Consider the following 22,593-nt stretch of genomic DNA (forward strand, 5'->3'; position numbering starts at 1 on the left):
AACTGTACGCAGTACTCCACAATTGCTCTTCAAAGTGCGTGGACATATGTAGTTTCTCAAACAAACGAAAAAAAATTCATACATTCCTAAACAAATTTTTTTTTCGTAGTTTTTGCCAGAATACGTATTTTTGGACGAGGATTCAGAATATATAAAAATCTCATTTTGGCCAAAAATGTTACATAAGCAGTTTCTCAAACAAATGGTTCAATTGTTGTCCAGTTTGCTGTACACATCATGAACAATCTTGGAAAGAGCCGTAGTCGTACACGTACTACATATATCCTTTCCTGTATCCGGATGTTTTGCTAGCAACGGTGAAATTGGGTGTTCGAGATGCTCAGTAATTTGAGAGAGTAGTATTTTTCAAGTATCTTGTAGATTAATGGTAGGACACTTATTGGTCTAAAACCTTTAGGCAGGGTGGGACTTGACTGATTCGTGATTATCGCTTTTTTTCCATTTTCTGGAAAATTGTTTAGTTGCAGTTATTGAGTTGAATAGATGGTAAAATGAAAGGGCATAGCAATTTTACAAACGAGATGGGAATCTCATCCGCTCCAGTTCGGGTTTCGAAAATAAAGGGCAAACGTCATGTCTCTTACTCCAAGAGCCTCCTAATGTGCATGACGCTCTATCAAATCATGGACTTCAGAAGTAAGTACGTCAACCTTTGCTGACGTATCTCCGGTCATGAAGAATTCCTGAAAATCCTTAGCTTGAGAGTAGGCTTGAAGTCGTATGGGATCAATAGCACGAACATTGCGCCCATCCTTTGTAGTGTCAGTCTAGGAAGTCTAATGCTTGCTAGAAAGTAGACTATCTCATGATCTGAAATTGTATCACCTGTACTGGTTTTCGATTTGATCACCAAGATGTGGGAATCCGTGATTATTAGGTCGATGGTTGATACGGTGTTTTCAGTTATGCGCGTTGGACCAGTTGGGAGAGCAGTTAGATTGATCGTTGTGTGGATGCGATGGAAGGCTATGAGGTTTGCTGAAGGTTGGTATGATGCAACGCTAAGCTTGTCGAGGAGTAGTTTCTCATAGCCTTGGGCAAAATTCGGATTCAACAGCGGAATATATACAGCCACAACAAAGAGGATCAGTTCATTGATCTTTGGTTGGACGTCAAAGTATCGAAACGAAGGGTAATTGTTTGGTTTTAATACCTTTTCTCACGTACGAACCTACTCCACCACACGATTTTTAACCGCGTCCTTTTTTGTTTAGCAGCGAATGTCTGGCAAAATTGTATTCAGGTATACGAATGAGGCCTAATGGAAACGATGCATTAAGTTTCGTCTCTGTCACAGCAAAAAAAAATGATATTGGTTTTTATCTAGAAGTAATTTCAATGTGGCGTTCGAGTCCTCGGACATTCAAATGTCCGATCCGTAGATTTAAGTTGTTAGTGTTGAACATTACAACATAGGAAATCGTCAGCGATGTGATTAGGAAATTAGCAACTTGAGGACGAAAATAAGGTCGACGAAAGAGCATCAAAAAAGACAGATGAATCATCTGGTCCACGGTCGTGTCGTACCATCTCTGCAGACTGATCAATGCTTCCAACAGCAATGTATTTCGTTTGATGAACACATGCTCATCAGTAGCCCTTCATTCCAACATCTTATTATACGTTCGGAAAACTATTGTAAAACGATAAGACCTATCATTGCGAAGTTCATTCCTTCTGCCATAGGAAATGAACCAAAGATTGACTGAACATCTCGATAATAAAAATTAACAAAATCTCACTTCGCTTCAAACCGCGCATATGCAGAGAGATATCTCTCTCCGAGGTCAAAATAATTGCAAGACATCTGACACGAATTTGAAAAAAAAACTTGTTTGTGACTTCTTAGACATCCCAATGACGAAAATGCCGTTATCGTACGAAAAAATCAATTCTTCGGAATACCGCTACAATAACAGTCTAATCAGACTTCGATATTACGCAACGTTCGTTGAATTATGTTGAAACACCTCTCAATCTGTAGATCCACACATGTAGTGAGATTCTCATGACTTGGAAAACAAATAGAAACGATAGGTTTCTACCAAAACCAAACTCAAACAGCCATCATCTTTCTAATCTCTGTTGTAGTTGTGAACAGCATCTTCCATAAGTTTACTACACCTCTTCGCCAGTGTATTTTAAAACTTTTCCTCGCCTTACATCTCTAATAATATCTGCCTTTGCCTTACTCTTAAACCAAATTATTACAACTGCGCGTATTCCTATTACAAAACGCTCAAAGCGTCCAAATTTACAAAAGTAACTCCTAGCATGAGAACAACGGTTTTCTGTCTTTGAATTATTGTTTGAATGATAAAACTTACACGCTATTGCATTCAGTATAATAATGAATATTAATTAGAGTTACTTTCAGCCTAGCGGCCCTAGTACTGTACTATTCTAGCGTTCACAGAATGGATGCACTTAGCTTGTCCGACTATCGTCTCCTGTTCTCTAGTGTATATATGTAGTGTTTGCTTTCACACAACCGACGTTGAAACTTAAACTCGTCCTATATCGATCCCGCGAGAGCATCGGAATCACTTTGGACTGAACTTTTATCGATCGTAGCACATGCGCGTTACCGATCTACTGCTTAAAGTTAGGAAGATAAAATCAATCTCTAAACATAAAATCAATGGTGTCAACTTAAGAGCTAGGAAAGATCAGACCTCTTCTAAAAACTAAAACGGTTAAAATACAAACAAGTAACGCCTAAACCATTTCACACTACGCAGTATCAGATAAGGTACCAAATGACGAAATATGTTCACATACCTTAGAACTACCCCACCTTACGCATTTTGGTGCTCTCCAAGAGCAGCCTGACTCGTCGCTTAAAACAGCCTGGCACCGGACGAGGACGAACCACCTCCATTCTGGAGCTGGTGCTTACCGCCGGAGTATTTCCCCTGGTGTCATTTTCCTCCGGACACTGGACCCGAGCCATTGTTGATCGAAGTGGACGTGGCTGCGGGCGTCGCCGTCGTCGACACTTCCTCCGGCTTGGGTGCCATCAGCGTGAACTGATCCTGCTCGATCGGTTTCTTCAACCAGTCGCCCAGGTCTTCCTTGCTGAAAGCTCCGAATAGTTCCTTCTTTGCCTGCTGATATTCGGGGACGCACATTTTCGTCTCACCGTAGCTGGGTTTGATCTCCTGGAAGCGTGCATGCGGAAGCCTCTCGATGACGGCCGCGAACCGTCGGTAAAACGACTGCTTGGACAGCCGGGACATCTTGTTGGTGTTGGTGTTGTTGTTGATCAGCTTGCCGGTGAAGGAGTTGACGATCTCCACGTCCGGACAGCCGATCAACCAGTTGATGCTAAAGTTGGGCGGTTTGGTTTGATTGCGCGATTCCGCCGACGTCATCAATGCCAGCTTCGGTTTGTTCAACCGATACGGCGGCGGGAGACCCTGGATGGAGTTCTCAATGCGACCGCAGATGGCCCTGCAAGATAGTAAGGTTAGTTGATGTGATCGCGTTATGCGACTCGTTCGAACCGATCGTTTTCTTCTATTCAATGGAACTGTCCGTTAAAAGTTACGCAACGTATTGCTTCTATGTTTTTCTAAACTGCATCGAAAAATACCAAACTTATCATATATCGACCATAAAAATAAAAATACATGTTTTCCATGTCCAATTGAAGTACTAATATCAATCAGGCATCTACTATGTAGCTTTTGCGCTTGAACCATTTTCACCGGCAAGGTGGTACACTGGTACCTACTTCTTTTTGAAGCTATTCTTTTTTGCGTACGTCGACAAATTTAAATTATCATTTCAATTTAAAACTGAATTACATATTCTAAATAATTTGACAATAACATCCGCCGGAACCAATTTGCCTTTTTTTGTCAAGAAATCTGGAAGCGAATACCATAGGCTATTGAAATCACAAAAATCAAAATAGTGAATATCGATGAAACTTTACCAAAGAAAATGAATATTCTTCAACTTGTTTCAAAAATAGGCCAAAATCCGATACATGACAAGTTTGGCCGCTATTTACGGCGCTAATTTTCCCTACACAACAGCAAGTGTTCTCTTCTCCGTGCCCCGTCTTCTTACCGGTACATATGCGCCGGATGCAGCAAGCTGCCCAGCACGATCGAGTGCAGATAGATCGGCTCGATCACGGACGCGAGCAGCGATCCTTGCAAGCCGAGTACGTTCCAGCGTGATATTTTGTCCGAGCAGGACATCGTCAGCAGACGCTGCCCCTGCAGGACACCATCCCACGTCTGAATGCCCTCGCTGCTCTTGACCGGTATCGTCCCTTCGCCCGATTCCACCTTGGTGCGCAGCTGGCCGCGGGCTTTCCTGTGTTCATTGTTCGAATGGTTCCGAGAGCGCGGGATTCGAATGATGAATGCGACACAAGCAGTTCATTAGTGGTTGGAAGGGTTAGCTCCGGCCGCTAGAAGGGCCAACTAAAGTCTTACCGATTCGGGTGTTTGTCCACGTCCATGTTGTCGTTCTCGTGCGGGCTGAACACCCGGGCGTCTCCGCAGGGAGCGGTGTTGATGTACAGATGGAAATGGATGCCGTCCTTTAGCCTATACAGGGTGGATTCGTCGGCTGGTGCGACAAAGACACTGCTTTCCGGGGTCTGTTCGGAGCTTTCGACATCGTTTCCGTTGCACAATGAGGGATTGGTGCTCGGTTTGCTGGTCTGTCGCCGGCAGTGCAGATCCAATTGACTGTAGAAAAAGTCCAGTAGACCCCGGCGGGCGATGATTTCCGCGTGGGAATCATTTATGACCGATCCGGTGACGCTCATGTGCTCTCCGCTGACGCATTTTGTACCCGTGGCCAGCGAGATGACCTGCGGAAGATTCAAAGTTTTTGAAATCGTATACATTGTAGATGAAAAATCCACCAGAATGAATCTGATGAAAACCTAGTTCAAACATTATTATTGGATGGAAATACGTAATTAATTGGAGCTAAGTACGCTTTTTAGGCAAATCGGTAGTGGATTCTGATGGTTAAGTCGAAGTTTGATAGAAGGTAAACTAAAAGTAGATTCCTGGAAGAATCCGCGACAGATCGAGAGGAATACGCAACGGATCCCGAGTCAAATCTGCAGTGGGTTTCATGTGATGTCGCAGTGGACTCTGGAAGTTGAAACGGTTCCGAGAGGAGTCCCGAAATTCGAAACGGGAAGCCACAAAAGATTCCGAAGAAAATCCGCAAGCCAAAAATTAAAAAAAAATATGAAGGGTATTTCGTAAAGAATTCTAAAGAGAATCGAAGATTCCGAAGAATCCGCAAATGATTTAAAGGGGAATTCGCAAAGGATTTCGGGGATATCAACAAAGGGTTCCGAAGACAATCCGCAAAGGATTTCAAACAGAATCCATTAATGATTTCAAAGAGAATCCGCGAAGTATTCCGTAAAGAATCCGTAAAGGATTCCGTCGGGAATTCGAAAAGACTCCGAAGGAATACGCAAAGTTTTTTTAGAGGGCATACTATTGAGGATTCCCTTTGGAATCCGTTGAGGATTCCCTTCGGAATCCGTTGAGGATTCCCTTCGGAATCCGTTGAGGATTCCCTTCGGAATCCGTTGAGGATTCCCTTCGGAATCCGTTGAGGATTCCCTTCCGAGTCCGCTGAGGATTCCCTTCCGAGTCCGCTGAGGATTCCCTTCGGAATCCGTTGAGGATTTCCTTCGGAATCCGTGGAGGATTCCCTTCGGAATCCGTTGAGGATTCCCTTCGGAATCCGTTGAGGATTCCCTTCGGAATCCGTTGAGGATTACCTTCGGAATCCGTTGAGGATTACCTTCGGAATCCGTTGAGGATTCCCTCCGGAATCCGTTGAGGATTCCCTTCGGAATCCGTTGAGAATTCCCTCCGGAATCCTTGGAGGATTCTCTCCGGAATCCTTGGAGGATTCTCTCCGGAATCCTTGGAGGATTCTCTCCGGAATCCTTGGAGGATTCTCTCCGGAATCCGTTGAGGATTCCCTCCGGAATCCGTTGAGGATTCCCTCCGGAATCCGTTGAGGATTCCCTCCGGAATCCGTTGAGGATTCCCTCCGGAATCCGTTGAGGATTCCCTCCGGAATCCGTTGAGGATTCCCTCCGGAATCCGTTGAGGATTCCCTCCGGAATCCGTTGAGGATTCCCTCCGGAATCCGTTGAGGATTCCCTCCGGAATCCGTTGAGGATTCCCTCCGGAATCCGTTGAGGATTTCCTCCGGAATACGTTGAGAAATCCTTTTCTGACCCATTTGGTCTTTCTATCGGAATCCATTGTGAAATCTCTACGGAATTCGTTGAAGATTCTCTCCGTTAAGGATTCCCTTCAGAATCCATTGTGACATCCCTCCGGAATCCGTTGACGATTCTATTCGGAATCCGTTGACGATTTTCTCCGGAATCCGTTGACCATCCGGAATCCGATGAGGATTCCCTTCGGAATCCGATGAGGATTCCCTTCGGAATCCGATGAGGATTCCCTTCGGAATCCGTTGAGGATTCCCTTCGAATCCGTTGAGGATTCCTCCGGAATCCGTTGAGGATTCCTCCGGAATCCGTTGAGGATTCCTCCGAATCCGTTGAGGATTCCTCCGGAATCCGTTGAGGATTCCTCCTGAATCCGTTGAGGATTCTCCGGAATCCGTTGAGGATTTCCTCCGGAATCCGTTGAGGATTCCTCCGGAATCCATTGAGGATTCCTCCGAATCCGTTGAGGATTCCTCCGGAATCCGTTGAGGATTCCTCCGGAATCCGTTGAGGATTCCTCCGGAATCCGTTGAGGATTCCTCCGGAATCCGTTGAGGATTCCTCCGGAATCCGTTGAGGATTCCTCCGGAATCCGTTGAGGATTCCTCCGGAATCCGTTGAGGATTCCTCCGGAATCCGTTGAGGATTCCTCCGGAATCGTTGAGGATTCCTCCGAATCCGTTGAGGATTCCTCCGGAATCCGTTGAGGATTCCTCCGAATCCGTTGAGGATTCCTCCGGAATCCGTTGAGGATTCCTCCGAATCCGTTGAGGATTCCTCCGGAATCCGTTGAGGATTCCTCCGGAATCCGTTGAGGATTCCTCCGGAATCCGTTGAGGATTCCTCCGGAATCCGTTGAGGATTCCTCCGGAATCCGTTGAAGATTCCTCCGAATCCGTTGAAGATTCCTCCGGAATCCGTTGAAGATTCCTCCGGAATCCGTTGAGGATTCCTCCGGAATCCGTTGAGGATTCCCTCCGAATCCGTTGAGGATTCCTCCGGAATCCGTTGAGGATTCCTCCGAATCCGTTGAGGATTCCTCCGGAATCCGTTGAGGATTCCTCCGAATCCGTTGAGGATTCCCTCCGGAATCCGTTGAGAAATCCTTTTGGGACCCATTTTGTCTTTCTATCGGAATCCATTGTGAAATCTCTACGGAATTCGTTGAAGATTCTCTCCGTTAAGGATTCCCTTCAGAATCCATTGTGACATCCTTCCGGAATCCGTTGACGATTCTCTTCGGAATCCGTTGACGATTTTCTCCGGAATCCGTTGACGATTTTCTCCGGAATCCGTTGACGATTTTCTCCGGAATCCGTTGACGATTTTCTCCGGAATCCGTTGACCATCCGGAATCCGATGAGGATTCCCTTCGGAATCCGATGAGGATTCCCTTCGGAATCCGATGAGGATTCCCTCCGGAATCCGATGAGGATTCCCTCCGGAATCCGATGAGGATTCCCTCCGGAATCCGATGAGGATTCCCTCCGGAATCCGATGAGGATTCCCTCCGGAATCCGATGAGGATTCCCTCCGGAATCGATGAGGATTCCTCCGGAATCGATGAGGATTCCTCCGAATCGATGAGGATTCCTCCGGAATCGATGAGGATTCCTCCGGAATCCGATGAGGATTCCTCCGGAATCCGATGAGGATTCCTCCGAATCCGATGAGGATTCCTCCGGAATCCGATGAGGATTCCTCCGGAATCCGATGAGGATTCCTCCGGAATCCGATGAGGATTCCTCCGAATCCGATGAGGATTCCTCCGGAATCGATGAGGATTCCTCCGGAATCCGATGAGGATTCCTCCGGAATCCGATGAGGATTCCTCCGGAATCCGATGAGGATTCCTCCGGAATCCGATGAGGATTCCTCCGGAATCCGATGAGGATTCCTCCGAATCCGATGAGGATTCCTCCGGAATCCGATGAGGATTCCCTCCGGAATCCGATGAGGATTCCCTCCGGAATCCGATGAGGATTCCCTCCGGAATCCGATGAGGATTCCCTCCGGAATCCGATGAGGATTCCCTCCGGAATCCGATGAGGATTCCCTCCGGAATCCGATGAGGATTCCCTCCGGAATCCGATGAGGATTCCCTCCGGAATCCGATGAGGATTCCCTCCGGAATCCGATGAGGATTCCCTCCGGAATCCGATGAGGATTCCCTCCGGAATCCGATGAGGATATCCTCCGGAATCCGAAGAGGATACCCTCCGGAATCCGGTGAGGATTCCCATTCGGAATCCGGTGAGGATTCCCATTCGGAATCCGGTGAGGATTCCCATCCGGAATCCGGTGAGGATTCCTCCGGAATCCGATGAGGATTCCTCCGGAATCCGATGAGGATTCCTCCGAATCCGATGAGGATTCCTCCGGAATCCGATGAGGATTCCTCCGAATCCGATGAGGATTCCTCCGGAATCCGATGAGGATTCCTCCGGAATCCGATGAGGATTCCTCCGGAATCCGATGAGGATTCCTCCGGAATCCGATGAGGATTCCTCCGGAATCCGATGAGGATTCCTCCGGAATCCGATGAGGATTCCTCCGGAATCCGATGAGGATTCCTCCGGAATCCGATGAGGATTCCTCCGGAATCCGATGAGGATTCCTCCGGAATCCGATGAGGATTCCTCCGGAATCCGATGAGGATTCCTTCCGGAATCCGATGAGGATTCCTTCCGGAATCCGATGAGGATTCCATCCGGAATCCGATAAGGATTCCTTCCGGAATCCGATAAGGATTCCTTCCGGAATCCGATGAGGATTCCTTCCGGAATCCGATGAGGATTCCTTCCGGAATCCGATGAGGATTCCTTCCGGAATCCGATGAGGATTCCTTCCGGAATCCGATGAGGATTCCTTCCGGAATCCGATGAGGATTCCTTCCGGAATCCGATGAGGATTCCTTCCGGAATCCGATGAGGATTCCTTCCGGAATCCGAAGAGGATTCCATCCGGAATCCGAAGAGGATTCCTTCGAATCCGATGAGGATTCCTTCGGAATCCGATGAGGATTCCTTCGGAATCGATGAGGATTCCTTCGGAATCCGATGAGGATTCCCTCTGAAATCCGATGAGGATTCCCTCGGAATCCTATGAGGATTCCCTCGGAATCCTATGAGGATTCCCTCGGAATCCGATGAGGATTTCCTTCGGAATCCGATGAGGATTCCCTTCGGAATCCGATGAGGATTCCTATCGGAATCCGATGAGGATTCCCTTCGGATTCCGATGAGGATTCCCTTCGGAATCCGATGAGGATTCCCTTCGGAATCCGATGAGGATTCCCTTCGGAATCCGATGAGGTTTCCTTCGCAACCCGTTAAGGATTCCCTTCGGAATCCGTCAAGGATTCCCTTCGAAATCCGTTGAGGATTCCCTTCGGAATCCGTCAAGGATTCCCTTCGGAATCCGTCAAGGATTCCCTTCGGAATCCGTCAAGGATTCCCTTCGGAATCCGATGAGGATTCCCTTCGGAATCCAATGAGAATTCCCTTCGGAATCCGATGAGGATTCCATTCGGAATCCGATGAGGATTCCCTTCAGAATCCGTTGCGGAATCCTTTCGGAATCCGTTGAAAATTCCCTTCGGAATCCGTTGAGGATTCCCTTAGGAATTCGTTGAGGATTCCCTTCGGAATCCGTTGAGGTTTCCCTTCGGAATCCGTTGAGGTTTCCCTTCGCAATCCGTTAAGGATTCCCTTCGGAATCCGATGAGGATTCCCCTCGGAATTCGATAAGGATTCCCTTCGGAATCCGATGAGGATTCCCTTCGGAATCCGATGAGGATTCCCATCGGAATTCGATAAGGATTCCCTTCGGAATCCGATGAGGATTCCCTTCGGAATCCGATGAGGATTCCCTTCGGAATCCGATGAGGATTCCCTTCGGAATCCGTTGAGGATTCCCTTCGGAATCCGTTGAGGATTCCCTTCGGAATCCGTTGAGGATTCCCTTCCGAGTCCGCTGAGGATTCCCTTCCGAGTCCGCTGAGGATTCCCTTCCGAGTCCGCTGAGGATTCCCTTCGAAATCCGTTGAGGATTTCCTTTGGAATCCATTGAGGATTCCCTTCGAAATCCATTGAGAATTCCCTTCGGAATCCGTTGAGGATTCCCTCCGGAATCCGTTGAGGATTCCCTTCGGAATCCGTTGAGGATTCCCTTCGGAATCCGTTGAGGATTCCCTCCGGAATCCGTTGAGGATTCCCTCCGGAATCCGTTGAGGATTCCCTCCGGAATCCGGCGAGGATTCCCTCCGGAATCCGGCGAGGATTCCCTCCGGAATCCGTTGAGGATTCTCTCCGGAATCCGTTGAGGATTTCCTCCGGAATCCGTTGAGGATTTCCTCTGGAAATCGTTGAAGATTCCCCCCCGGAATCCGTTAATGAATCCAGTGAGGATTCCCTCCGGAATTCGGTGAGGATTCCCTCCGGAATCCGGTGAGGATTCCCTCCGGAATCCGGTGAGGATTCCCTCCGGAATCCGGTGAGGATTCCCTCCGGAATCCGTTGAGGATTTCCTCCGGAATACGTTGAGAAATCCTTTTCTGACCCATTTGGTCTTTCTATCGGAATCCATTGTGAAATCTCTACGGAATTCGTTGAAGATTCTCTCCGTTAAGGATTCCCTTCAGAATCCATTGTGACATCCCTCCGGAATCCGTTGACGATTCTCTTCGGAATCCGTTGACGATTTTCTCCGGAATCCGTTGACCATCCGGAATCCGATGAGGATTCCCTTCGGAATCCGATGAGGATTCCCTTCGGAATCCGATGAGGATTCCCTTCGGAATCCGATGAGGATTCCCTCCGGAATCCGTTGAGGATTCCCTCCGGAATCCGTTGAGGATTCCCTCCGGAATCCGTTGAGGATTCCCTCCGGAATCCGTTGAGGATTCCCTCCGGAATCCGTTGAGGATTCTCTCCGGAATCCGTTGAGGATTTCCTCCGGAATCCGTTGAGGATTCCCTCCGGAATCCATTGAGGATTCCCTCCGGAATCCGTTGAGGATTCCCTCCGGAATCCGTTGAGGATTCCCTCCGGAATCCGTTGAGGATTCCCTCCGGAATCCGTTGAGGATTCCCTCCGGAATCCGTTGAGGATTCCCTCCGGAATCCGTTGAGGATTCCCTCCGGAATCCGTTGAGGATTCCTCCGGAATCCGTTGAGGATTCCTCCGAATCCGTTGAGGATTCCTCCGGAATCCGTTGAGGATTCCTCCGAATCCGTTGAGGATTCCTCCGGAATCCGTTGAGGATTCCTCCGGAATCCGTTGAGGATTCCTCCGGAATCCGTTGAGGATTCCTCCGGAATCCGTTGAGGATTCCTCCGAATCCGTTGAGGATTCCTTCGGAATCCGATGAGGATTTCTTCGGAATCCGTTGAGGATTCCCTCCGGAATCCGTTGAGGATTCCCTCCGGAATCCGTTGAGGATTCCCTCCGGAATCCGTTAGGGATTCCCTCCGGAATCCGTTAGGAATTCCCTCCGGAATCCGTTGAGGATTCCCTCCGGAATCCGTTGAGGATTCCCTCCGGAATCCGTTGAGGATTCCCGCCGTAATCCGTTGAGGATTCCCTCCGGAATCCGTTGAAGATTCCCTCCGGAATCCGTTGAAGATTCCCTCCGGAATCCGTTGAAGATTCCCTCCGGAATCCGTTGAGGATTCCCTCCGGAATCCGTTGAGGATTCCCTCCGGAATCCGTTGAGGATTCCCTCCGGAATCCGTTGAGGATTCCCTCCGGAATCCGTTGAGAAATCCTTTTGGGACCCATTTTGTCTTTCTATCGGAATCCATTGTGAAATCTCTACGGAATTCGTTGAAGATTCTCTCCGTTAAGGATTCCCTTCAGAATCCATTGTGACATCCTTCCGGAATCCGTTGACGATTCTCTTCGGAATCCGTTGACGATTTTCTCCGGAATCCGTTGACGATTTTCTCCGGAATCCGTTGACGATTTTCTCCGGAATCCGTTGACGATTTTCTCCGGAATCCGTTGACCATCCGGAATCCGATGAGGATTCCCTTCGGAATCCGATGAGGATTCCCTCCGGAATCCGATGAGGATTCCCTCCGGAATCCGATGAGGCCTCCGGAATCCGTGGAGGATTCCCTCCGGAATCCGTGGAGGATTCCCTCCGGAATCCGTGGAGGATTCCCTCCGGAATCCGTGGAGGATTCCCTCCGGAATCCGTGGAGGATTCCCTCCGGAATCCGTGGAGGATTCCCTCCGGAATCGATGAGGATTCCTCCGGAATCCGATGAGGATTCCTCCGAATCCGATGAGGATTCCTCCGGAATCCGATGAGGATTCCTCCGGAATCCGATGAGGATTCCTCCGGAATCCGATGAGGATTCCTCCGAATCCGATGAGGATTCCTCCGAATCGATGAGGATTCCTCCGGAATCCGATGAGGATTCCTCCGGAATCGATGAGGATTCCTCCGGAATCGATGAGGATTCCTCCGGAATCCGATGAGGATTCCTCCGGAATCCGATGAGGATTCCTCCGGAATCCGATGAGGATTCCTCCGGAATCTGATGAGGATTCCTCCGGAATCCGATGAGGTCCTCCGAATCCGATGAGGATTCCTCCGGAATCCGATGAGGATTCCTCCGAATCCGATGAGGATTCCTCCGGAATCCGATGAGGATTCCTCCGAATCCGATGAGGATTCCTCCGGAATCCGATGAGGATTCCTCCGGAATCTGATGAGGATTCCTCCGAATCCGATGAGGATTCCTCCGGAATCCGATGAGGATTCCTCCGGAATCCGATGAGGATTCCTCCGGAATCCGATGAGGATTCCTCCGAATCCGATGAGGATTCCTCCGGAATCCGATGAGGATTCCTCCGAATCCGATGAGGATTCCTCCGGAATCGATGAGGATTCCTCCGGAATCCGATGAGGATTCCTCCGGAATCCGATGAGGATTCCTCCGGAATCCGATGAGGATTCCTCCGAATCCGATGAGGATTCCTCCGGAATCCGATGAGGATTCCTCCGGAATCCGATGAGGATTCCTCCGGAATCCGATGAGGATTCCTCCGGAATCCGATGAGGATTCCTCCGGAATCCGATGAGGATTCCTCCGGAATCCGATGAGGATTCCTCCGGAATCCGATGAGGATTCCTCCGGAATCCGATGAGGATTCCTCCGGAATCCGATGAGGATTCCTCCGAATCCGATGAGGATTCCTCCGGAATCCGATGAGGATTCCTCCGGAATCCGATGAGGATTCCTCCGGAATCCGATGAGGATTCCTCCGAATCCGATGAGGATTCCTCCGGAATCCGATGAGGATTCCTCCGGAATCCGATGAGGATTCCTCCGGAATCCGATGAGGATTCCTCCGAATCCGATGAGGATTTCCTCCGGAATCCGATGAGGATTCCTCCGAATCGATGAGGATTCCTCCGAATCCGATGAGGATTCCTCCGAATCCGATGAGGATTCCTCCGGAATCCGATGAGGATTCCTCCGGAATCCGATGAGGATTCCTCCGAATCCGATGAGGATTCCTCCGGAATCCGATGAGGATTCCTCCGGAATCCGATGAGGATTCCTTCGGAATCCGATGAGGATTCCCTTCGGAATCCGATGAGGATTCCTTCGGAATCCGATGAGGATTCCTCTGAATCCGATGAGGATTCCTTCGGAATCCGATGAGGATTCCTTCGAATCCGATGAGGATTCCTTCGAATCCGATGAGGATTCCTTCGAATCCGATGAGGATTCCTTCGAATCCGATGAGGATTCCTTCGAACTGATGAGGATTCCTTCGAATCCGATGAGGATTCCTTCTGGATCCGATGAGGATTCCTTCGAATCCGATGAGGATTCCTTCGGAATCCGATGAGGATTCCTTCGAATCCGATGAGGATTCCTTCGGAATCCGATGAGGATTCCTTCGGAATCCGATGAGGATTCCTTCGAATCCGATGAGGATTCCCTTCGGAATCCGATGAGGATTCCTTCGGAATCCGATGAGGATTCTTTCGGAATCCGATGAGGATTCCTTCGACTTTCGGAATCCGATGAGGATTCCCTTCGGAATCCGATGAGGATTCCCTTCGGAATCCGATGAGGATTCCCTTCGGAATCCGATGAGGATTCCCTTCGGAATCCGATGAGGATTCCCTTCGGAATCCGATGAGGATTCCCTTCGGAGTCCGATGAGGATTCCCTTCGGAGTCCGATGAGGATTCCCTTCGGAATCCGATGAGGATTCCCTTCGGAATCCAATGAGAATTCCCTTCGGAATCCGTTGAGGTTTCCCTTCGCAACCCGTTAAGGATTCCCTTCGCAATCCGTTAAGGATTCCCTTCGAAATCCGTTGAGGATTCCCTTCGGAATCCGTCGAGGATTCCCTTCGGAATCCGTCGAGGATTCCCTTCGGAATCCGATGAGGATTCCCTTCGGAATCCGATGAGGATTCCCTTCGGAATCCAATGAGAATTCCCTTCGGAATCCGATGAGGATTCCATTCGGAATCCGATGAGGATTCCCTTCAGAATCCGTTGCGGAATCCTTTCGGAATCCGTTGAAAATTCCCTTCGGAATCCGTTGAGGATTCCCTTAGGAATTCGTTGAGGATTCCCTTCGGAATCCGTTGAGGTTTCCCTTCGGAATCCGTTGAGGTTTCCCTTCGGAATCCGTTGAGGTTTCCCTTCGCAATCCGTTAAGGATTCCCTTCGGAATCCGATGAGGATTCCCCTCGGAATTCGATAAGGATTCCCTTCGGAATCCGATGAGGATTCCCTTCGGAATCCGATGAGGATTCCCTTCGGAATCCGATGAGGATTCCCTTCGGAATCCTATGAGGATTCCCTTCGGAATCCGATGAGGATTCCTTCGAATCCGATGAGGATTCCCTTCGAATCCGTTGAGGATTCCCTCCGGAATCCGTTAAGGATTCCCTCCGGAATCCGTTGAGGATTCCCTCCGGAATCCGTTGAGGATTCCCTCCGGAATCCGTTGAGGATTCCCTTCGACTTTCGGAATCCGATGAGGATTCCCTTCGACTTTCGGAATCCGATGAGGATTCCCTTCGACTTTCGGAATCCGATGAGGATTCCTTCGAATCGATGAGGATTCCCTTCGGAATCCGATGAGGATTCCCTTCGAATCCGATGAGGATTCCTTCGGAATCCGATGAGGATTCCTTCGGAATCCGATGAGGATTCCTCGGAATCCGATGAGGATTCCTTCTGAATCCGATGAGGATTCCGTTCGGAATCCGATGAGGATTCCTTCGGAATCCGATGAGGATTCCTTCGAATCCGATGAGGATTCCTTCGGAATCCGATGAGGATTCCTTCGAATCCGATGAGGATTCCTTCGGAATCCGATGAGGATTCCTTCGGAATCCGATGAGGATTCCTTCGGAATCGATGAGGATTCCTTCGAATCCGATGAGGATTCCCTTCGGAATCCGATGAGGATTCCCTTCGGAATCCGATGAGGATTCCCTTCGGAATCCGATGAGGATTCCCTTCGGAATCCGATGAGGATTCCCTTCGGAATCCGATGAGGATTCCGTTCGGAATCCGATGAGGATTCCGTTCGGAATCCGATGAGGATTCCGTTCGGAATCCGATGAGGATTCCCTTCGGAATCCGATGAGGATTCCCTTCGGGATCCGTTGAGGATTCCCTTCGGAATCCGTTGAGGATTCCCTTCGGAATCCGTTGAGGATTCCCTTCGGAATCCGATGTGGATTCCCTTCGGAATCCGTTGAGAATTCCCATCGGAATCCATTGAGGATGAACTTAGGGTGAAATCAGGAGTGATTCAGCTTCATTCTAAATTTTTGATCACTATTCTAGTTTGAATCTGGAGCAAAATAGAACAAACTCGCTGGTTTCCCCAAAAGTGTTCTATTCATGGTTTTCAAATTTTCAATTAATTGAAATCATTATGTTACTGCCAAGAAAGGCGCCGGAATTGCAAAGTGGATTGATCCGTAGATAAAATGACGCATCCATACACCAAAACAATTGAAACATATTTGAATCTCGTGATTCAATCGTGGTTCAAATCTGCAGAAAATAGAACGGAGCGTTATACCAGTTTTATTTTTTGACAGTTGACTGGTAAAAAACTGAATCTAGAACAGCTGCTGGGAAAATTAATGTTTCAGATTCATATTCAAACTGACAGCCCCGAACGATTTGAATCACTGCTGATTTTACTGAAATCCGTTGAAGATTTTTCTTCGGAATCCATTGAGGATTCCCTTCGGAATCCGCCGAGGATTTCTTTTCGAACCCGTCGAGGATTCCTTTTCGAACCCGTCGAGGATTCCCTTCGGAATCCGATGAGGATTCCCTTCGGAATCCGATGAGGATTCCTTCGGAATCCGATGAGAATTCCTTCGGAATCTGATGAGGATTCCTCGAATTCGATAAGGATTCCTTCGGAATCCGATGAGGATTCCTCCGGAATCCGATGATGAGGATTCCTCCGGAATCCGATGAGGATTCCTCCGGAATCCGATGAGGATTCCTCCGGAATCCGATGAGGATTCCTCCGGAATCCGATGAGGATTCCTCCGAATCCGATGAGGATTCCTCCGGAATCCGATGAGGATTCCTCCGGAATCCGATGAGGATTCCTCCGGAATCCGATGAGGATTCCTCCGGAATCCGATGAGGATTCCTCCGGAATCCGATGAGGATTCCTCCGGAATCCGATGAGGATTCCTCCGGAATCCGATGAGGATTCCTCCGGAATCCGATGAGGATTCCTCCGGAATCCGATGAGGATTCCTCCGGAATCCGATGAGGATTCCTCCGGAATCCGATGAGGATTCCTTCGAATCCGATGAGGATTCCTTCGAATCCGATGAGGATTCCTTCGGAATCCGATGAGGATTCCTTCGGAATCCGATGAGGATTCCTTCGAATCCGATGAGGATTCCCTTCGGAATCGATGAGGATTCCTTCGAATCCGATGAGGATTCCTTCGAATCCGATGAGGATTCCTTCGAATCCGATGAGGATTCCCTTCGGAATCCGATGAGGATTCCTTCGGAATCCGATGAGGATTCCTTCGGAATCCGATGAGGATTCCCTTCGGAATCCGATGAGGATTCCTTCGAATCGATGAGTTTCCTTCGAATCCGATGAGGATTCCCTTCGGAATCCGATGAGAATTCCCTTCGGAATCCGATGAGAATTCCCTTCGGAATCCGATGAGGATTCCCTTCGGAATCCGATGAGGATTCCCTTCGACTTTCGGAATCCGATGAGGATTTCTTCGGAATCCGATGAGGATTCCCTCTGAAATCCGATGAGGATTCCCTCTGGAATCCTATGAGGATTCCCTCTGGAATCCGATTAGGATTTCCCTTTGGAATCCGATTAGGATTCCTTCGGAATCCGATGAGATTCCTTCGAATCCGATTAGGATTCCCTTTGGAATCAGATTAGGATTCCCTTCGGAATGCGATGAGGATTCCCTTCGGAGTCCGTTGAGATTTTCTTTCGGAGTCCGTTGAAGGATTCCCTCCGGAATCCGTTGCAGGATTCCCTCCGGAATCCAATGAGAATTCCCTTCGGAATCCGTTGAGGTTTCCCTTCGCAACCCGTTAAGGATTCCCTTCGCAATCCGTTAAGGATTCCCTTCGAAATCCGTTGAGGATTCCCTTCGAAATCCGTTGAGGATTCCCTTCGGAATCCGTCGAGGATTCCCTTCGGAATCCGATGAGGATTCCCTTCGGAATCCAATGAGAATTCCCTTCGGAATCCGATGAGGATTCCATTCGGAATCCGATGAGGATTCCCTTCAGAATCCGTTGCGGAATCCTTTCGGAATCCGTTGAAAATTCCCTTCGGAATCCGTTGAGGATTCCCTTAGGAATTCGTTGAGGATTCCCTTCGGAATCCGTTGAGGTTTCCCTTCGGAATCCGTTGAGGTTTCCCTTCGCAATCCGTTAAGGATTCCCTTCGGAATCCGATGAGGATTCCCCTCGGAATTCGATAAGGATTCCCTTCGGAATCCGATGAGGATTCCCTTCGGAATCCGATGAGGATTCCCTTCGGAATCCGATGAGGATTCCCTCTGAAATCCGATGAGGATTCCCTCGGAATCCGATGAGGATTTCCTTCAGAATCCTATGAGGATTCCCTTCGGAATCCGATGAGGATTCCCTTCGGAATCCGATGAGGATTCCCTTCGGAATCCGATGAGGATTCCCTTCGGAATCCGATGAGGATTCCCTTCGGAATCCGATGAGGATTCCCTTCGGAATCCGATGAGGATTCCCTTCGGAATCCGATGAGGATTCCCTTCGGAATCCGATGAGGATTCCCTTCGGAATCCGATGAGGATTCCCTTCGGAATCCGATGAGGATTTCTTCGGAATCCGCTGAGGATTTCCTCTGAAATCCGATGAGGATTCCTTCTGAATCCGATGAGGATTCCTTCGGAATCCGATGAGGATTCCGTTCGAATCCGATGAGGATTCCTTCGGAATCCGATGAGGATTCCTTCGAATCCGATCAGGATTCCTTCGGAATCCGATGAGGATTCCTTCGGAATCCGATGAGGATTCCTTCGAATCCGATGAGGATTCCTTCGGAATCCGATGAGGATTCCTTCGAATCCGATGAGGATTCCTTCGAATCCGATGAGGATTCCTTCGGAATCCGATGAGGATTCCTTCGAATCGATGAGTTCCGTTCGAATCCGATGAGGATTCCTTCGGAATCGATGAGGATTCCTTCGGGATCCGTTGAGGATTCCTTCGAATCCGTTGAGGATTCCTTCGAATCCGTTGAGGATTCCTTCGGAATCCGATGTGGATTCCCTTCGGAATCCGTTGAGAATTCCCATCGGAATCCATTGAGGATGAACTTAGGGTGAAATCAGGAGTGATTCAGCTTCATTCTAAATTTTTGATCACTATTCTAGTTTGAATCTGGAGCAAAATAGAACAAACTCGCTGGTTTCCCCAAAAGTGTTCTATTCATGGTTTTCAAATTTTCAATTAATTGAAATCATTATGTTACTGCCAAGAAAGGCGCCGGAATTGCAAAGTGGATTGATCCGTAGATAAAATGACGCATCCATACACCAAAACAATTGAAACATATTTGAATCTCGTGATTCAATCGTGGTTCAAATCTGCAGAAAATAGAACGGAGCGTTATACCAGTTTTATTTTTTGACAGTTGACTGGTAAAAAACTGAATCTAGAACAGCTGCTGGGAAAATTAATGTTTCAGATTCATATTCAAACTGACAGCCCCGAACGATTTGAATCACTGCTGATTTTACTGAAATCCGTTGAAGATTTTTCTCGGAATCCATTGAGGATTCCCTTCGGAATCCGCCGAGGATTTCTTTTCGAACCCGTCGAGGATTCCTTTTCGAACCCGTCGAGGATTCCCTTCGGAATCCGATGAGGATTCCCTTCGGAATCCGATGAGGATTCCCTTCGGAATCCGATGAGAATTCCCTTCGGAATCTGATGAGGATTCCCCTCGGAATTCGATAAGGATTCCCTTCGGAATCCGATGAGGATTCCCTTCGGAATCCGATGAGGATTCCCTTCGGAATCCGATGAGGATTCCCTTCGGAATCCGATGAGGATTCCCTTCGGAATCCGTTGAGGATTCCCTTCGGAATCCGTTGAGGATTCCCTTCGGAATCCGTTGAGGATTCCCTTCGGAATCCGTTGAGGATTCCTTTCGGAATCCGTTGAGGATTCCCTTCGGAATCCGTTGAGGATTCCCTTCGGAATCCGTTGAGGATTCCCTTCGGAATCCGTTGAGGATTCCCTTCGGAATCCGTTGAGGATTCCCTTCGGAATCCGTTGAGGATTCCCTTCGGAATCCGTTGAGGATTCCCATCGGAATCCGTTGAGGATTCCCATCGGAATCCGTTGAGGATTCCCATCGGAATCCGTTGAGGATTCCCATCGGAATCCGATGAGGATTCCCTTCGGAATCCGATGAGGATTCCCTTCGGAATCCGTTGAGGATTCCCTTCGGAATCCGATGAGGATTCCCTTCGGAATCCGATGACGATTCCCTTCGGAATCCGTTGAGAATTCCCATCGGAATCCATTGAGGATGAACTTAGGGTGAAATCAGGAGTGATTCAGTTTCATTCTAAATTTTTGATCACTATTCTAGTTTGAATCTGGAGAATAGAACAAACTCGCTGGTTTCCCCAGCAGTGTTCTATTCATGTTTTTCAAATTTTCAATTAATTGAAATCATTATGTTACTGCCAAGAAAGGCGCCGGAGTTGCAAAGTGGATTGATCCGTAGATAAAATGACGCATCCATACACCAAAACAATTGAAACATATTTGAATCTCGTGATTCAATCGTGGTTCAAATCTGCAGAAAATAGAACGGAGCGTTATACCAGTTTTATTTTTTTGACAGTTGACTGGTATAAAAACTGAATCTAGAACAGCTGCTGGGAAAATTAATGTTTTAGATTCATATTCAAACTGACAGCCCCGAACGATTTGAATCACTGTTGATTTTACTCTTAGAAATCCGTTGAAGATTTTTCTCGGAATCCATTGAGGATTCCCTTCGGAATCCGCCGAGGATTTCTTTTCGAACCCGTCAAGGATTCCCTTCGGAGTCCGTCGAGGATTCCCTTCGGAATCCGTTGAGGATTAACTTGGGAATCCGTTGAGAATTCTTTTCGGAATCCGCCGAGGATTCCTTTTCGAACCCGTCGAGGATTCCCTTCGGAATCCGTCGAGAATTCCTTTCGGAATCTGTCGAGGATTGCCTTCGAAAAAATTCCGCAGAGAAGAATTTGTAGACAAAAACCAGGAAGATATTGTAAAAGGTTTTGAGAGAATCCGCAGAAGTCTGTTGTGGGCTCTGAGAGCATCCGAAGAGATTTGTAGCAATGAAAATATTTTAAGGAGAATCTGTATAAGATTTCGCAAACGAATCTAAAAAGGATATCCCAAAAGTCCTAAAGAAATGCCTTGAATATTCTGAGGCGATCTTCAAAAGAGATTCTTCAAGGGTTACAGAACAGATTTGTGGAGAATCAACACGTAGCATAGCATAACTGACCGAACACCATCCTGGGTAGGCTGTCGATAGAGACGTTAGATGCGCCAGAAAAAAAGCCTCGGCTCTGCCATGTTTTTCATTCAACGATCTCTTTGTTCAAACCTGGCCAGGTCCTTACGATCGGTGGGGATATGGGTAGCAAATGTTGATTAGATAAGGATGATCAACACATAGATAAGTTGAATCTAGATTAATTGTACGAATAATAATTCGCTTACCTTTGCCGACTTGGCGTCATATCCTTGGGTCATAACGATTCCAGCCAATACCTTCCGTCTCGAGTAGACGTCGTTGCCTTTCATCACTTCGTTGAACTTCTCGATGACCAACCTACAAGCGAACAATTGAATCAAAATTACTTTAAAATCCGCTCCATCTTCTACCCATCCACCGTTAAAGCAACACCTACTTTCCGACCGCGTCGGCAAACGTCTGCGGCAGTTCGACGTTCTTCTGCTGATCGTAGCAGCCCCCACCGGCGTCCCCGTTCATACCGACCCCACCGGGGCCGAGACCGCCAGCGCCTGCGCCCGCCCCCATCCCGGCCGCCGCATTCATCACCCCGAACTTGGCCTGCTGCAGCGGACTGAACGAGATGTTGCACATGGACGCGAGGGCCGCCTTGGCCGCAGCATTCTTAGCCATCTTCTTCGACGGGCCGGTACCCTCGAAGCGCTGGCTATCGACCGTCACGACCACGGTGAACTTGGAGTGCTGCAGTCCATCGGTCGAGACGCATTCGAAGTGTGCATCGGTGAACAGTTCGTGCAGCAGCATGACCGGTCCTTTTTCCGGTTGCGGCTTCGGTGGCTGGCCGGCCGGGACGTTGCGCGACGCGTTGACCGCCGACGCCTTGAGCTCTGCGTTCCGTCACGTCACGGAGGTTGTTGGTGGGGCGCGGGCAGCGGAGTAAACAGAGAAAACACGGGAAGATCGTTTTCGAGAGTTGTTTCGATTCAGTGGGCAGTGATAGATGGAGACGCGGGAAGTACAGTAGCGAACGACGGTTGCATGATTCAGTTTTTGGATTTGGAAGGTAGGCCGAGAATGGGGGGTGGAGAAGGAAAAGAAATGTTAGAAAACTATTGTTTCGATCACGCACTCACACACAGAAAAGTACTTTTCAGAGAGGTCAAGAAATACTAAAGACAAAACCAAAACCAAAGGTATGTTGTTGAAAATCATTCACGTAATCAATCGGAGATGATGAGAAATGAAGAAAAGTAGTGTTAGTATTCGCAAGAAGTCGAAATAGTCATAGGACA

General features: G+C 48.4%; 1 protein-coding gene across 3 annotated transcripts in view; it reads right to left on the reverse strand.

Annotated features, from left to right (window-relative positions):
• Window positions 1-2,131: 2,131 nt before the first annotated feature.
• LOC134205803 (double-stranded RNA-specific editase Adar) overlaps window positions 2,132-22,593 on the reverse strand; it is a 209,953-nt gene continuing 189,491 nt past the window's right edge. For all 3 annotated transcript variants that reach the window (XM_062681399.1, XM_062681398.1, XM_062681400.1), the window contains 5 exons: window positions 21,738-22,188; window positions 21,547-21,658; window positions 4,473-4,855; window positions 4,099-4,350; window positions 2,132-3,474 (listed from right to left, as the gene is read on the reverse strand). In XM_062681399.1, the coding sequence (XP_062537383.1) occupies window positions 2,943-3,474; window positions 4,099-4,350; window positions 4,473-4,855; window positions 21,547-21,658; window positions 21,738-22,188 (1,730 nt within the window). In that variant the 3' untranslated portion in view covers window positions 2,132-2,942. The remainder of the gene's footprint in view (window positions 3,475-4,098; window positions 4,351-4,472; window positions 4,856-21,546; window positions 21,659-21,737; window positions 22,189-22,593) is intronic.

The sequence above is a fragment of the Armigeres subalbatus genome, chromosome 1 (assembly GCF_024139115.2).
Source record: "Armigeres subalbatus isolate Guangzhou_Male chromosome 1, GZ_Asu_2, whole genome shotgun sequence".
Lineage (NCBI taxonomy): Eukaryota > Metazoa > Arthropoda > Insecta > Diptera > Culicidae > Armigeres > Armigeres subalbatus.